The 15636-nt window shown below is 37.1% G+C and overlaps 1 protein-coding gene across 1 annotated transcript in view; it reads left to right on the top strand.

The window, feature by feature from the left end:
- Positions 1-15636, top strand: part of Xpr1 (xenotropic and polytropic retrovirus receptor 1) — a 138923-nt gene that overhangs the window by 12630 nt on the left and 110657 nt on the right. The window contains exon 2 of the mRNA XM_051186007.1: positions 10604-10655. Within this exon, the coding sequence (XP_051041964.1) occupies positions 10604-10655 (52 nt within the window). The remainder of the gene's footprint in view (positions 1-10603; positions 10656-15636) is intronic.

Below are 15636 nucleotides of genomic sequence, written 5' to 3'. Positions count from 1 at the left end.
CATGGCCATGACAAGGACAGAGTATCCTAGTTAAAATTCCTTTTATTACTTTAAACCTTTTTTCTGTCCCTGATTCTGGGTTTCCTAACATCCGTGATAGCAGAAGCTAGTGTCCTAGGCTGGTCATTTTTAATGGCTATCCAGCAGCCTTGAAACAAGTTCTAATTTTTGAATTGTTGGAGATTGCTTTATACTAGAATAGCATTTTTCTAGTGTAATGTCAGTGGCCTTTATACTTTGATTAAAGAATGAAAGATGGATAACTACCTTAAGGCAGGCTCACAGGAGGATTCTTGATCTAAAATAAAATAGTAAGTGCCTGACTTTAGAGATCACTCTTGAGTGATATATGCAAATGTGCTCTGTTGAGGATATTGTGTTTTTACCGTCATATTCACATGTCATTGTTTAAGTAATGTATTTTGGAACAGAAAGACAGAGAAGCAATATCCTAGTTTTTCTCCAGTTGTATTCTCTCTCTCTGTGTCTCTGTCTCTGTCTCTCCCTCTCTCTCCCTCTCTCTCTCTCTGTGTGTGTGTGATGAGTGTATATGTACATGTGCCTGTGGGTGCTTGTACCTGTGCCTGTTCAGAGGTCAGAGGAAGGCATTAGTGTCCTACTCTATCACTCTCTACTTTATTCCCTTGAAACACAGGTGTCTCAGTGTACTTGGAGCTGTTTTGGCAGCATGTAAACCCCAGGGATTCTCCTGTTTCTTCTCCCTATGGTTCTGGGATTATAGGTGCATGTCTCTACATCCCACTTTTTACAAAGGTGCTGGGATTTTGAACTCAGGTCTTCATGCTTGCCCAGGAAGCACTTTTACCTACTGGTCCTGCTCCTAGTTCCTAGTTCCTCTAGTTATATTTTCTTAGTATAGATGTTCTTATTGATGAGGGTTAGCAGGGAGAAACCAGCTTGGGATCCTCCTGTTAGTGTATACACTTCATTTTCAGTCTATGCTTGTCACCTCTGTCCTCTGCTTGGTCTGCAGTAAATGTCCTAATGTTTCTTCGCTCCTTTAATTCAGTTTCTTGGTCTAAATGATGTTAGTGTCTGGTGGAGTGTGTGTGAAAGTATTGTAGTAAGTCGGGGTAGACCTGTTAACTACTTTTTTCAACCAATCCTATATTTAGCCTTTTCTTTAACTTTGCCTTTTCAACCACATGATACTATCAGTTCCTGGTCTGTTCTGGGTTTATAGACTTGAATTGGCTTGCTTTCTGTTATGTTAGGATCCTACTCTGAAGATATTTCAAATTTTCTGTGTTGTGTGGTAAGTCAGTTTACTTCTCTGCCTACTCTGTTTTGGGCAGATGTATTAAACCCACGCCTGTTATCTCCTTCCTCATTCTTTTTTCCCACAGCTTTATGCCTAAAAGAATGACTGCTTTTTGTCATTAAGCTTTGGAAAGGAAAACGAATTTGGATGGCTTATAGTTTCAGAGGTTTATTCCATTATCACCATGGTGAGAAATGGTGCTGGAGAGGAGCTGAGAGTTCTGCATCTTGATCTGCAGGCAGCAGGAAATGAACTGTGTCCCTAGGCATAGATTGAACATAGGAGACCTCAAGCCCACCCTCCACCCCCAATCACTTCTTCCAATAAGGACATACTTACTCCACCACGCCACTCCTCCTTATGGTGCCACTCCCTATAGGGGGGGCAATTACGTTCAAACTACCACATATATGTAGTTAACATGTCATATTTCTGAAATGCGCACACACTGCTTGTTACTCCATTGTGTATATTAGTACTGTTACTTGGAGTGGCTTGGAGGACCACTTAAACCATACTTTTGGAACTGAGAATCATAGCTGGTAGAGTATGTATTTAACAACAGAACTCTAGGTTCAATTTTCAGTACAATACTTCCCAAATTGAGGATTTATGCTACAAATAAGTGTTTTCATTTATTCTTAGTAACTTGTTCTAAATTAATGTTAAGACTTCCACAAACACTTGGTTTGTTTGACAGCATTTAATACAACATATTGAAGGGAAAAACCATCAAAGAATTGGTCATTAGATTTCTTTTTTTGGGGGGGCTGTTTTTGAGACAGTATTTCTCTGTGTTGCTTTGGAGCCTGTCCTGGTACTTGGCTCTGCAGATTACACTGGCCTTGAACTCACAGAGATCCACCTGCCTCTGCCTCCCAAGTCCTGGGATTAAAGGTGTGGGCTACCACTGCCAGGACGAAAAGTTTGGTTTTTAGTAGATTCAGAAAACCTGTTGATTTTGACATCACTTAAAATAAAATTGTGGTAGCTCAGCTAGGGCAGATTATTGTCTGTGCCTATCTGTGTCAATTTTCTCATCAATAAACTATAGAGAGCAAGATTGTCTTTTTAGGAGGGTTATAATGGAAGGAAATGAAATGATAAATATAAAGTGTGTAGACAATGTCTGGGTACATAAGTATACTTTGCTGGATTGTTGTGAGAATTAGATGTAACAATATTTGAAGGGATGGAAGACCTGACCTATAGAAGGTTATAGGTGTTATTTTCCATCATGTACGTTTGCATGCTGAAAATCAGTATTTTTACATAATACCTTTTCAATGTCAAAATGTTTCTTAGAAACCAACTGATGGCAGCTGGGCATTTAGACTCCATTTATTGTGCTTGGGATGTGGCAGAGTTTCATGTGCTGGGGACTCAGGTTCTGGTGCTGGGTGAAGTTTAGGAATCTTTAAGGGGTGTGGCCTCTTAAAGGTGTTTAGGTCATTGAGGATGCCATCTTGGAGGGGGGGGAGAATTCATGTAGTTCTTATGTGATTCAGATTAGTTCTTGTGAGAACATTGTTATAAAGACTAAGACAGGACCTGCCTTGCTTTTTAGCTTCCTGTGTTATCATGTACTCTTTCCTTGTTACGTGTGCTCCAACATGATACTATCTGCCACATTTTGATGTAGCCAGAGTATGTTCAAGCAGCTGAGCAAATGCCAGTGCCTGGCTTTGTATCTTCAGAACTATGAGCTTAGTAAACTCTTAAAAGTGGGAGTTCTATTCCCACCAGTTTCCTAAACCAGCAGCCACAGTGGTACTGCTGCATTCAAGCATCTTTAACATGGGGATACATCTTGTACATGCCACAGTTTAGTTGGTGATGTTTTCCTTTCTGAATGATATGTAAAATAACTGTGTATTCTGAAAGGAGTGTCTTAGTTTGATGAAGTAGTTTTTTTTTTTTTTATGTCTCTCAAAATGTATTAGTAAGTTTGTAGGAAACATTTCCTGTAAAAGTAAGACCCAGTCTCTTAAAGGGTTTTAACATTTAAACTTGAGCCATGAAGTAGTCTAAAATCCCCGGATTAAAAAGAGAATTTATAGGCATGTAGGTAGTAGCATTGCAAAATTTAGTTCCTTTTTGAGTTGACTTTTATTTTTTTGTTTTGGCTTTTTACCCCTATTCAATAGCAAAGAAGAACAGCTAGCAATGTTACATTGTGGTGACTATTATATTTGATTAAAAATTCAACATGCTAAATTGAATAGACATAGTATATATTTAGGAAGTGTAGAAGGTAAAACCTTGAAAAATTTTGTGTCTAGTGAGTGAAAGAGATTTGACTTTTATATAAAAAGAAAAGATAACAAAATTTGGAATAATTGGGAAAGGACTTTGTAATTTGATATCTCATGAAACTGGAAACACTGTAAAATAGTTAATAAAATAATCAGCTGAACACTTAAAATTAAGTGATAAGTAGGTATAGTTTATAAATACATTTTGAATGTGTACTTTGTTAGATGGTATGGCTCCTAAAGGTTGAAGTGACATTTTGCCACAGGAATGTATGAATGAGCTATATAGATTTCAATGGTAGAAGAATGCATACTAGTTTTTTTTTGTGTGTGTGTGTGTTTTTTTTTTTTTTATTTAATCAGAATAAGATCCTTAGACAAAGACATGCTATTTTAGTCTTCTGTCAAATCTCTTCTTGCTTGGAAGTAAATGACTTTTCAAGGGTATTTGAACTGATGTAAGTTAAGTTATGATAGTGGTGGCTTTAACATAGGAATATATTTTTTTCATTTTTATTAAATAAATAACTTGAAGTTGTCATAGTTTTTCTTTCTATAGTTCTGTATTTTTAATTTTTAAATTATTTTTATTTTGTATATATGAATGTTTTACCTGCATGTCTGTGTATCATGTGTGTGCCTGATACCCACAGCCAGAAGAGGGCATCCAGTCCACTAGGATTGGATATATAGTAGGTTATACCACACCATGTGGGTGCTGGGAATCAAACCCAGGTCCTCCAGAGTGCCCAGTGTGCTTTTTAATCACTTCACTAACCCATCTGCCCAGCCACAACAGTTTTTTTTGTTTTTGTTTTTTGGTTTTTTTTTTTTTTTTTTTTTTTTTTTTTTTTTTGGAGACAGGGTTTCACTGTGTAACCCTGGATGTCCTGGAACTAGTCTGTAGACCAGGCTGTCCTCAAACTCACAGAGATCTGTCTGCCTCGGCCTCCTGTGTGCTGGGATTAAAGGTGTGTGCCACCACCACTTGGCCAATAGTTTTGTTTTTCATTTAAAATTTTAGATTTTATTTATTTATTTTATGTATATATGTGAGTACCTGCATGTATGTCTGTATACCATGAGTGTGCAGGTATCCACCTGCAGGCCATAAGACAGTGTTGGATTTCCTGGAGCTTGTGTTACAGGCAGTTGTAAGTTCTGTGATGTAGGTGCTGGGAGGTGAGCCCAGGTCCTCTGTATAAGAAGTGAACTGTCTCTCCAGTCTCACTTAAAAAGTCCTTAATTTTATAGGGATAAAAATTTAAGCTACTTCGATCAGAACAAACCAAAGGTATTATTTATGATCTACTAACAGGTACATTTGATTATATAACATTAAGGAAAAAAAATCTACCTTGGTATATTATGTGTTGCATTATGGCAAGTTGTCACAAAATATAGTGGATTAATAAACATGTCTTGTCTCACGGTTTCTATGTGGTGAGAGTTTGGGAGCAGCTTAATGAGGTGGTTCTGTAATATCGCCAGTACTCATTTGGAGCTGACAAAGGAGTGTAGGATGGAGGGTTTGCAGGTTTGTGCTCTACTACAAGGAGATCTTGATAGGGCTACTCTAGGTTTACTTGGCTAGCTTCCTCCAGAGTGGGTGATACTAGAACAAGAAGAAAAACACTGTACTAAATGATCTATCTTTGGAAGTTCTACCCTGATGTCTCTGCACTATTCATTTGCTTACACAGGCCTGCCATCTGTAGTTGTAGTACTGGAAGAGGCTTTACTACCAGGAGGCAAGAATCATCAGAAACCATTAACTACACCTCTTACCAAAACCAAGCTAAAGATACAGAAAAAAAAAAAAAAAAATTAGAAAGAAATACATGGGAACAATCAGAAAGATGCGAGGTCAAGATAAAAGTTTGTTTTAGGAAATAAGATCTTACTCCCAATCATGAGCTGTTTATTATCTTTCTCAAAGGAATATTGGTTTTAAAGTAAGTAATACTTACCAATACTTGTGCATGCCTCACCCCTCTTTCCTGTGTGCGCCTCCCCCCTCCCAGTCCTGGAGCTGAGGACCAAACTCAAGGCCTTGTGCTTGCTAGGCAAGGGTTCTACCACTGAGCTAAATCCCCAACCCCAAGTCTCAGATCTTTAATAGGTTAAATGGGAGTTATTTACTTAAATGAGATTTGCAAGTTTCTCTTAAAATAGTAAATTAAAATATTTTCTGATGATAGGCATTCCATAAATATAACTATTATTACTTTCATAATTTTGATGGTAATCTTCATTGACAATGAGGCTGAGTTTATTTTTATTTAAAAGATATACCTCTAGGAGTATTGGTTAGGGCATTTCCAGAAAGGTTTGACTGAATAGGGGAAACCTACCATGATGGTTGGTGGCAGTATTCTATGGGCTGGGGTTTTGGACTGAATAAAAAGGGATAGAGAGGAAGTCATCTGAGTAACAGCATCAATCCCTGTCTGCTTTCTGACTGCATGTAATGGGACCAGCCACCTCACATTCCTGTTGCTGTGCCTTCCCACTACAATGAATTCTATCACCTTAACCTCTTTCCCTCTTTAAGTTGCTTTTGTTAATTGTTTTGTCACAGCAACAACAACAAAAAGTATTATGGAAAATTAGTACACAGTGTAATTATTGCCATGATAACCCTGACAATGTGAGTTGTGGGTTGTTAGTTGATTTGTGGGAGAAATGTGCACATGTTTGGAGCTATGGACTGGAGACAAGCCCTACCATGCTATAAGTGGGGTTTACTGGTCCAGGAGAAATGTGGACCCTGGAGGCCTGACTCCTAAGGTTTCAGAGGGGAACAAAATTCTGTTGGGGAGTTGTTTAGAGGCCATTCATGTTACATTCCAGCAAAGAATGTTTTCAGTTTGCCTGAATTCTGGTAAGTTGTGAGATATAAGGCAAAAGTAATAATCTAGTTTGTTTGGCAGAGGAAATTTTAAGGCCAGACAGCATTCACTTGTCATGTGGTTACTGCTTACTGCTCTTATCCTGGTTTATAAAGAGAGACAAGCAAGCGGAACTGAAAGATATGAGAAGGTTTGGTAAAGAAAGGAGTATGAGTGAGTTTAAAGTTCTAACAAGGAAGGTACAACATAGAAAACATCTTCAGTTGTTGAGGTGAGCACAATTAAGGAGAAGCCTTATATTTTTTGCAAAAGGAAAGATGTCTTGAGGTCAAGACCACACCTATCAAAAGCTCCAGTTTAGAATAATACAAATATTTTGTTTTATAGGTATTTCACTTTCATGTATGTATTTGAATCTTTAGCATTTCATTTGAAATACTCCTAGATGTCAGGAAATGTGTAAAGGGACATGAAGGGTACTTTCAAGGGAATTATCTCAGTTTGTTTCTTTCTTCCTTCCTTCCTTTCATTTTTTCTTTTCTTTTTTTCTTTTTTTTTTTTTTTTTTTTTGCTTGCTGTAAAGAGACACCATGACCAAGGAAGCTTATGAAAGACAGCATTTAATTAGGGGTTTGCTTACAGTTTCAGAGAGTAAGTGTATGACCATCATGGTGGGGAGCATGGAAGCAAGCAGGCAGGCATGGTACTGGAGGAATAGTTGAGAGCTTACAGCATATCCACAAGCACCAGAGAGAAAGGGAGGGAGGGAGGGAGAAGAGAGACTGAACATTGGCCTGTCATGGTAAAAGTCCACTTCTGTTGACATATCCCTTCCAACAAGACCACAAACAATCCTTCCCAAAACAGTTGCAACTAGGGATCAGGCATTCAAATATATTAACCTTTGAGGGCCATTCTCATTCAAACCACCATAGAAGTGGAGATACAATGCAGTGGTATAAAGGATTAAAGGGGAAGAATGAACAAGAAAATTTAAATTGGGGTGGGGATAGTAGTGCAGGATGGAGAAGGAAATGCTGGGTGAGATAACAATAAAGACCTTTTTAAAAAGTCATATTGGAGCTTAACATAGAAATTTCCATGTATGTATATGATGTATATATAGTCTATTTTATATGTATACACACACACATATATTACATACATACACACATATAAAAAGAATTAAAAGGGAGTTACCCTGTAACAGAACAACAGCATCCCCAGTAGGTACCACAGGGTAACACATAAAAATCTAGTCCCAAGTTTATTTCTTTTGGCAATAGTTAGCAAGTAAGATCCCATGGACCCCCATACATTACATGCTATTGCCCATGCTATGATTACTCTATTACTGAGATGGTGTTCTCCTGTGTAGTTGTGGCAGTCCTGGGACTCACTCTATAGACCTGGCTGGCCTTGAACTCAGAGATCTACCTGCCTCTCCTTCCCAAGTGCTAGGATCATACGTGTTCTCCATGACTTCTGGTGACACCACATTCTTGAGTCATAGAACATGGAGAAAATCAAGCTGTACTGACTTGGAAGCTTCATTCCCACTGGTTAGCTTTTTGTAATGATGAAAACTGCCATGCCAGGGGAGAAAAGTAATCATCAGTTACCTGTCTGTGGACCCTGCAAGCTATAGGAACAACTGGCCTAGCAAGACATGACCACTAATGCAATAGTGGCCTGAACATCATGGGAATAACCAACCACTTTCAGATTGCATCTAAGCCCCACTCCACAAGATAAAATTCATACTTGGCACCATTATTGGGCCAAAAACCTATGGCTAGCTAGATAAGTCATAGGCCCTAGGGGAGAACTTTCTACTATTCTGCCAAAAACTGCACATGAAATTCATTTTTTATATAACTTGGAGGTGTTATTATTTTGCCTATTTAAATTTTATACAGTGAGTCTTACTGAATGTTTTTTGATTTAAACATAAAGGGGTTTTTTTGTATAGGTAATTTTCTCACACTTTTAGAAAACAAAGAGAACAAAGATGGATTAAGAATTTTAAATTGTCTTGTTTTCTTAGAGATCTTAGGCTTGGATAGATGTGGAAGTAACAGACTAATTATTAAAGCAAAGCAAGTAGTAAATTCACTTGGGGAGACTATAATGTGCTAGATGTGAATACTCTTTAAAGAGGGTGGGCCACTTTTCAGTATTTATATGCTTGAAAACTGTGGGCGGATGGTTCTGGGGAAGCGTGATTTTGCTTGCCAGGAGACATTTAGCAGTATCACAGCTGGGAGGTGAGGATTGATGCTGCTGTCTCTAGATGCCTCTGGAGATGCTAAGAACTCCTCCTCTTAAATTATTTTGCCCCAAATGTCAATTATATTAAGGTTAAAGAACTCTGTCATATACCAGTTTAGGGATTGGCAGTAGTTAGCTGTATTTGAAACTTGAAGGGTTAAAGTCACTAAGTTCTTCATCCCTGGAACCTTATCCACTTAGCACATTAATCCGATTTATATGTTTTCTTTTAATTAGTGCCATTTCTGTTTTAAACATTTTATTTATTTTGGGGGGCAGGGACGCATGTACCATAGTTCATTTGTTGAAGTCACGGGTCAGCTTGGGAAGTTGGTTCTCTCCTTCCACCATGTGGGTCCTGGGGTTTGAACTCAGATTGTCTGGTTTGGCAGCAGTAACACTTACCTGCTGAGCCATTTCTCATTTCTGGCCTGAGAAGTGCTTCTTATTCCAGTTCCCAACGTACTTATTGAGAAATTATACTGTAACTATCCAAATTACCTAAATATGGTTGTTAGCTAATCTACTATGTAATTTTGGGGAGATAAACTATAAAATCCTTGTTCTTTTTATAGTCTTAAGTGTCTCAGAGTTTTACTAATAAACATTTATATCTAAAATAGAAAGATTTCTGGGGATTAGGTATGGTGGCTCAAGCCTGTAGTCCCTGCACTCAAGAGGCAGAGCCAGGATTGCCATGACTTGTAGGCCAGCTTAAGCTACAGTGTTTTTCTAGTTTTTCACATTTTACTATGTAGGTCCAGTGTTTATCTTTAGGATCTTTTTTATTATTACATTGTGCATGTGCATATGCAGGCATGTGGAGATCAGAACTTCCAGGGGTTGGTTCTCTATAGTCTTTGGGTCCAAAGGATTGAACTCAGGTCATTGAGCTTGAGATCATATGCCCATCCACCAAGCCAATCCCATCATTAGGTCATTTTTCTTTTAAACATACATACATACATACATACATGCATGCATGCATATATTCATTCATTCATTGTGCATCCTAGCCACAGTTTCCCTTCCATCCTCTCTCCCCAAGCCCTCTTCCCGCTGCTTTCTGTTCCTATACGCCAATCCACTCCCCTTTCTTTCCTGTTCATGAAAGGGCAGGAATCCCCTGAGTATGACATGCCATATCAAGTTGCAGTAAGACTAAGCACTTCCCCATGTCACACACAACACACACACACACACACACACACACACACACACACACACACACACACACACACGTGCACACAGAGGTCTTAGATCAGTCCTTTTGTTGTCTGTTCAGTCTCTGTGAGTCCCTATGAGCCCTGTGGCTCCTAAAGTCCTTTTTCCCCCTCTTGTTCAGGATCTCCCAAACTCCCCCTACTGTTTGACTGTGGGTCTGCATCTTGTTTCTATCAGTTGCTAGATGACAGTTGGGCTAGGCACCAGTCTGGTCACAGGAGATGGCCAGCTCAGGCTACATATGCACTATTGCTAAGAGTCTGAGCTGGGGTCATCCTTATAAATTCCTGGGAAATTCATTTGTGCCATTTTTTTAAAAACCTGATCCCGAAATGCCTTCCCCTTCTAGTAGTCTCTTTCAGTACTCTCCCCTACACACCCCTGTCCCTAATCATTTGTGTCTCCATTCCCACCTGCCCTTAGTTCACTCACAAAAATCTCTTCTATTTCCCACATTTTTTTTTAATCCAAAGGGTTTTTGATCTTTCAGGTGTGTCATTTTCCAATGCCCTTTTATTTTAAAGTGTATAAATGAGCACTCATCTTAAAGATTGAACAATATTAAAGTTACCTAAAATAGTTCACAATATTTTTAATTTAGAAAACTAAATGTAGTTACTGAATAGTGAAAAAGAATTGTTTAGCTCATGTGCTTTCAATAAAACTTTAATTTGATTTCATGTATTACATTTTTTTTTTTTTTTTTTTATTTCTAATAGGCATTCAAGGATATGCTCTATTCAGCTCAGGACCAGGCACCGTCTGTCGAAGGTAAGATAAAGTAACTTCTAGGTTTAGTCACAGACAAACCTCTTTTTAATGAAAAATATTTTAAACACAAAACTATAAAATGGCTATTATAGCTTTATTATGTATGTCTTTTTGGTTTTGATTTTTTTTTTCAATTTTTTTTGTCTGCTTCACACTTAAGTTTGAATGCTTGTGATAGATCTGCATTATATTCTTGAGTCATCTGCTATTGTTTGGATTTGAACTGCTTCCCATAGGTTCATATGCAAAGGTTTGATCCTAGTTGGTGACACTATTGTTGTGGCAACTTTTAGAGGTAAGCTGGGGCCTGTTTAGAGCAGTCAAGTCACTGGGAATGTGCCCTGGAATAACAGATTTTGTCCTCAGCCCCTTCTAGTCTTTTAGTGTTCTGCCATGCACTGAGCTGCTGTGTCCCACCAGATGCTACCTGCCATGATTCATGGTCCAGAAATAACAGAGCTAGCCAGTTGTGGACTAAAGCCTCAGAAACTGTGAGCCAAAATAAATCTTTCTTCCTTTTAAATTGTTTATTTGGCACAGTAACCAAAAAAAAAAAAAAACCTGACAAACACATCATCTTAGGACTGTGAAACATGTCTGTTGCCTTCCTCCCTCAGTGTTTATATCCATCCTTCCATTAAGTCTTTGTCCAGAAGTAGTTAGACCAATATAACTTTTCTGTTTATATAGTACACGAAGCTGCATCAACAAAGTCTAAGACAGGATTTTAGCTTCGTCATTTTTTTTTTTTTTTCCACTTATGTATTGCAGTGGTGGAGCATACCATTGTGTGTTTATACAGAGGTGTGGGTCCCCAGGATTGAACTCAGGTTATCAGATTTGGTAGCAAGTGTCTTCACCTACTGAGTTATCTCACTAGCCCCTAAGCTTCAACATTCTTAAAGGGAAAATATTTGTTAGGACTTGATGATATCTACAAAGTACTTCTGTCTTTATTCTCTTTCTCTTTTCCCCACAGACCTTAAGTTTTAGTAAAGGTAAAAGCTTTGATTCCAGAGAGGAATATTTTTATGTTAAACTTGTGATTATCAGTTATGTCTCACATGCAGCAAACCTGGGGGTCTTTTTATTTAACAATTAAAAAAATAAAAGTAGTGCTTTGTCACTGTCTCAGACTAGTTGAGATAGGATCTTGAGGTGGAACATGGGCATTTTAATGCTTGGGGTAGGTATTGATTTTTTACAGTTTTAAACAGTTTCCCAGTGATTCTCAAGTATATTTGTATAACCACAGTAAAATCAGTTTAGTTATTGTTAACCTTCCTTTAGACATTAATTAGCAAATAGGTTAGTAGGTTTCTTAAGTTCATTGATAATTTGTTAGTTTATTTATATAGGGAATTTTTTTTTTTTTTTTTTTTAAAGACAGAGTTTCATATAGCCCTCATATGGTCTCACCAGATAATCCGAACTACCTTAAATGGGATCCTTCTGCTTCTGGCTCCCTGAGCACTGGGATTACAACATGTGTCACCACATCTGGTCATATATCATATAAACAATATTTCTAAATAGTATCTAATGGGCATTTATTTTTAAAATGTTTATTATTGATTTGAATGTAATAGCTGTATCATGTTATTTAGACATGTTAAATGTGTATAGCTTATTGTTAAGATTAAAGAACATTTGTGAAATCTCTGAGTTTGTCTTATTCTCTAAGTGCAATCTTTGAAAAGATTTGAGGTAGTACCAGAGAAAGCTTTTAATAAGTATTATAATAAGTTATATAATAATAACTACCATAGCTACCAAAAAAAAAGTAAAAGCTGAAGAAATCTGAGTAAATTACGGACTTTGACTAATAATAATGTATCATCATCATCATTACTAATTATTAATTGTGATAAGCTGTTATGTAAGAAGCTCATGACAGGAAATGGGTGGGGTGTATGGGAACGCTCTGTACTATCTTTGTCACTCTTTGGTAAATTTAAAACTATTTCTAAAGTGAAACTTTTATTTTAAAAGAAAATAGATACCATAAGGTTTTATGCAGCTGCCAGAAGCTAAATGTAGATTCAACTCTGAGGTTTTCTGGAGTTCCAAGGATAGGATAGAGGAGAACATAATTTCAAAGTGCACATGAGAGCTCTGGCCCTGGAAACGGCTCAGGAGTAAAGGTGCTTGCCATGCAAGCCAGGTGACCTGAGTCAGATTTCTGGAAGCCAGGAAAGTTCTAAGGAGAGAACTAACACTACAGAATTGGTCTCTGGCCTCTGCATATGTGCTGTGAAATGTGCTTCCATGCAAAAATCTTTAAAAGTTTTTAAGATTTAAATGTGTATGAGGTAGATATATGCTAGTTCCTCAGGGAAGGTCAGGGAATAAAAGAAAAGGTTTCCTTTGGCCTCTCTGAACAGTATTTGGTTTGTGTGGTGGATAGGGCGTCTCACAGCAGTTTCCCCAAAAGCATGAGACACTGAGTATAACAAGGTTCTTCCTAGGATCCAAGGATGCAGTTTCAAAATGTATTACTATGACCCACAAGCGCCATATCTGGTTCTGTGTTGATTTCACCTCTGTCCCCTCCACTTGCTTGCTGGCTTGCAATAGTTGTATTAGAGCTTTGCTCTCTGCCTCTTTCTTGAACCATAGATGTGTCCTTCAAGTGACCTTCTGAATGCCCAGTTTAAAATAACCATTCAGTTACATTATATTATATCATCCTGTTTTTTTTTTTTCTTTCTATAACACTTGTCACTATCTAATATTTTGTTTTGTGGAACAAGGTGCTGCCCAGGCTGCCTTTGAACTCACAGCCAACTTAGCTGAGATTACAGTTTTGGGCCACCATGCCTAGCTCTGGAATACAAATCTTTTGAGTTCAAGATATTTATTTATTTACTGTTTTATATCTAGTATCTAAAATACACATGACCTTTACACATTTACTTGGTTCACGAATGAGTAGGAATACATAAATTTTTATCTTTAATTTTTTTTTATGAAGCCTAAGTATTGTTATTGAGGAGAAAGAAGAAATCAATCTGGTTTGCTTCTTTATGTAGTGATTTTTGTTTATTTTCATCTCATTTTTCTATAGGTGGACTTTTCTGTTCCTCCAGCCACTTTCCAAGTAACCACACAGAGACTTAATGTTAATTATAAGTGCTCAGCCAATAGCTTAAGTTTGTTTTTAGTTAGCTCTTATAGATTAAATTAACCCATTTTTATTAATCTGTGTGGTGCCCGAAGGCACGTTTACCTCATGTACATACTTCTTATCCTGCTTGTTCTGAGTCTTATGGCATCTCCTTAGACTCCTGTGATTCCATGCTTCTTCCTCTCAGCGTTCTCTCTGCCCTGAAAATCCCGCCTAGTTATTGGCCAATCAGCTTTTTATTAACAATGAGAGCAACACAACTTCACAGTGTACAGGAGCATTATTCCAGCATTCTTTAGAATACAGCATTTCACCTGCTGCTTATATTATCAGACATTTTATTTGTTGCATTTTATAATGTTGACATTATAATTTGATAAAATATTTTTTTGATGTGACAAGTAACTTTCTTTAAAATGAGTAAAAGACATGAGGCAAAATCCTAATTTTAAAGTTCTTATGTTTGTGACATTTATTATTATTTGATGCCCAAGGCATGACAAATTATTGAGGCTATATTTTCTTTGCAGGAGGATACTAAGTTTCTTTTGTGCTTTTATATGTTTGATATTTTTCCTTTCCTTTGAAAGATATATGAAGTGTAGATATAGACTTGAAATATCATGTGTGAGTTGTTAGGTGTTTTTTTTTTTTTCCTCCAGTCTAGTTAAAAATTTACATGATATTGAATTAAGATAGAAAGAATGGTCGTTTTCCTTTGTGCAGTCCTCTTGTTGAGGGAACATGCTTACCCATCCTTAGCTAAATACAGCTAGTTCATTAGTTTAATTCAGCTATCTGACTTGATATAAGTAACCGTCTACCAGCCTATTTTGTGTTTTTCTAACATTTTTTTTCCTTTAATCTCACTGCCTTCTCTCTAGTCTTATACATGGATTTTGTTGGAACATTTCACCTTCGATCTGTTTATTTTTGATTAGCAGATGTGTTACAGTTTGCCTAAGCTCCTTAGGATTGAGCTCTTAGTGGTGTTGAAGATAAAAGTATGCTTGTAAATAATTCATTCTGATTATCTGCTTGAATGAACAGAGTCCACTTCAGGCATTTTCTTGTGTCTCACCGCTGTCCCTAGATCTTTGCTGTTTTTAACAGATGAGAGCCTTTTTTTCTCTGAAGATTGAATTGCATTTCTGAAATTCATGAAGTAGTTCCTACATGTGTAGGATTGCTCTCAAGTATACATCCATAATATGTTACTTTTTCATGATGTTTAGAATCTGGTCTTATAGTTCCCATTTCCTTTTTAATTAGGTTGTCTCATTATCTCTGAAAATTGTTTTTCATAGGTTTTTATGACCCAGAAGTAAAATCTTTGACCTTTATAAAAGAAAAGCTATATTAATGTGCTACCTTTTAAGTTGACCAACTGCAAAGAGTAGCTTTTCCTGTTTTGGTTGATGTTGTTTTGTCATTAGGTTTTCAAAAATCCTTTTGCTTGAGATGAGTTTGTTGTAAGAGAAGCCTAAACTAGGGAGTGGTAATGGAATGCTCAGTTTATTTCTAGCAACTTTTTTTGAGAACCATGAAGAAATAAATATGACTAAGAATTGGAAATTTAGATAAGAGAGCCAAACTATATATTGTCATTTCTTTAAGAATTTTTTTAATCTTTCATTAACTTCCATTAGAAAGAATATAAAATCCTGATTGATACCCCAATCATGAAGCAGAGTTAAGGGTATACCTTATTTTCCTTATCTCATGTTTATATTGGAAAAGGATTGCATTTTATTTCATTTGCAATGTTAAGTGACAGCTTATAGGTAAAAATGATTTATTCCCTGGAAAACTGGGCTTGTGTGTTCCTTGAAAATGCCACCAACTCAGTGTGTT

The sequence above is a fragment of the Phodopus roborovskii genome, unplaced genomic scaffold (genome assembly GCF_943737965.1).
Source record: "Phodopus roborovskii unplaced genomic scaffold, PHOROB, whole genome shotgun sequence".
NCBI lineage: Eukaryota > Metazoa > Chordata > Mammalia > Rodentia > Cricetidae > Phodopus > Phodopus roborovskii.
This window is presented reverse-complemented; position numbering and strand designations above follow the sequence as displayed.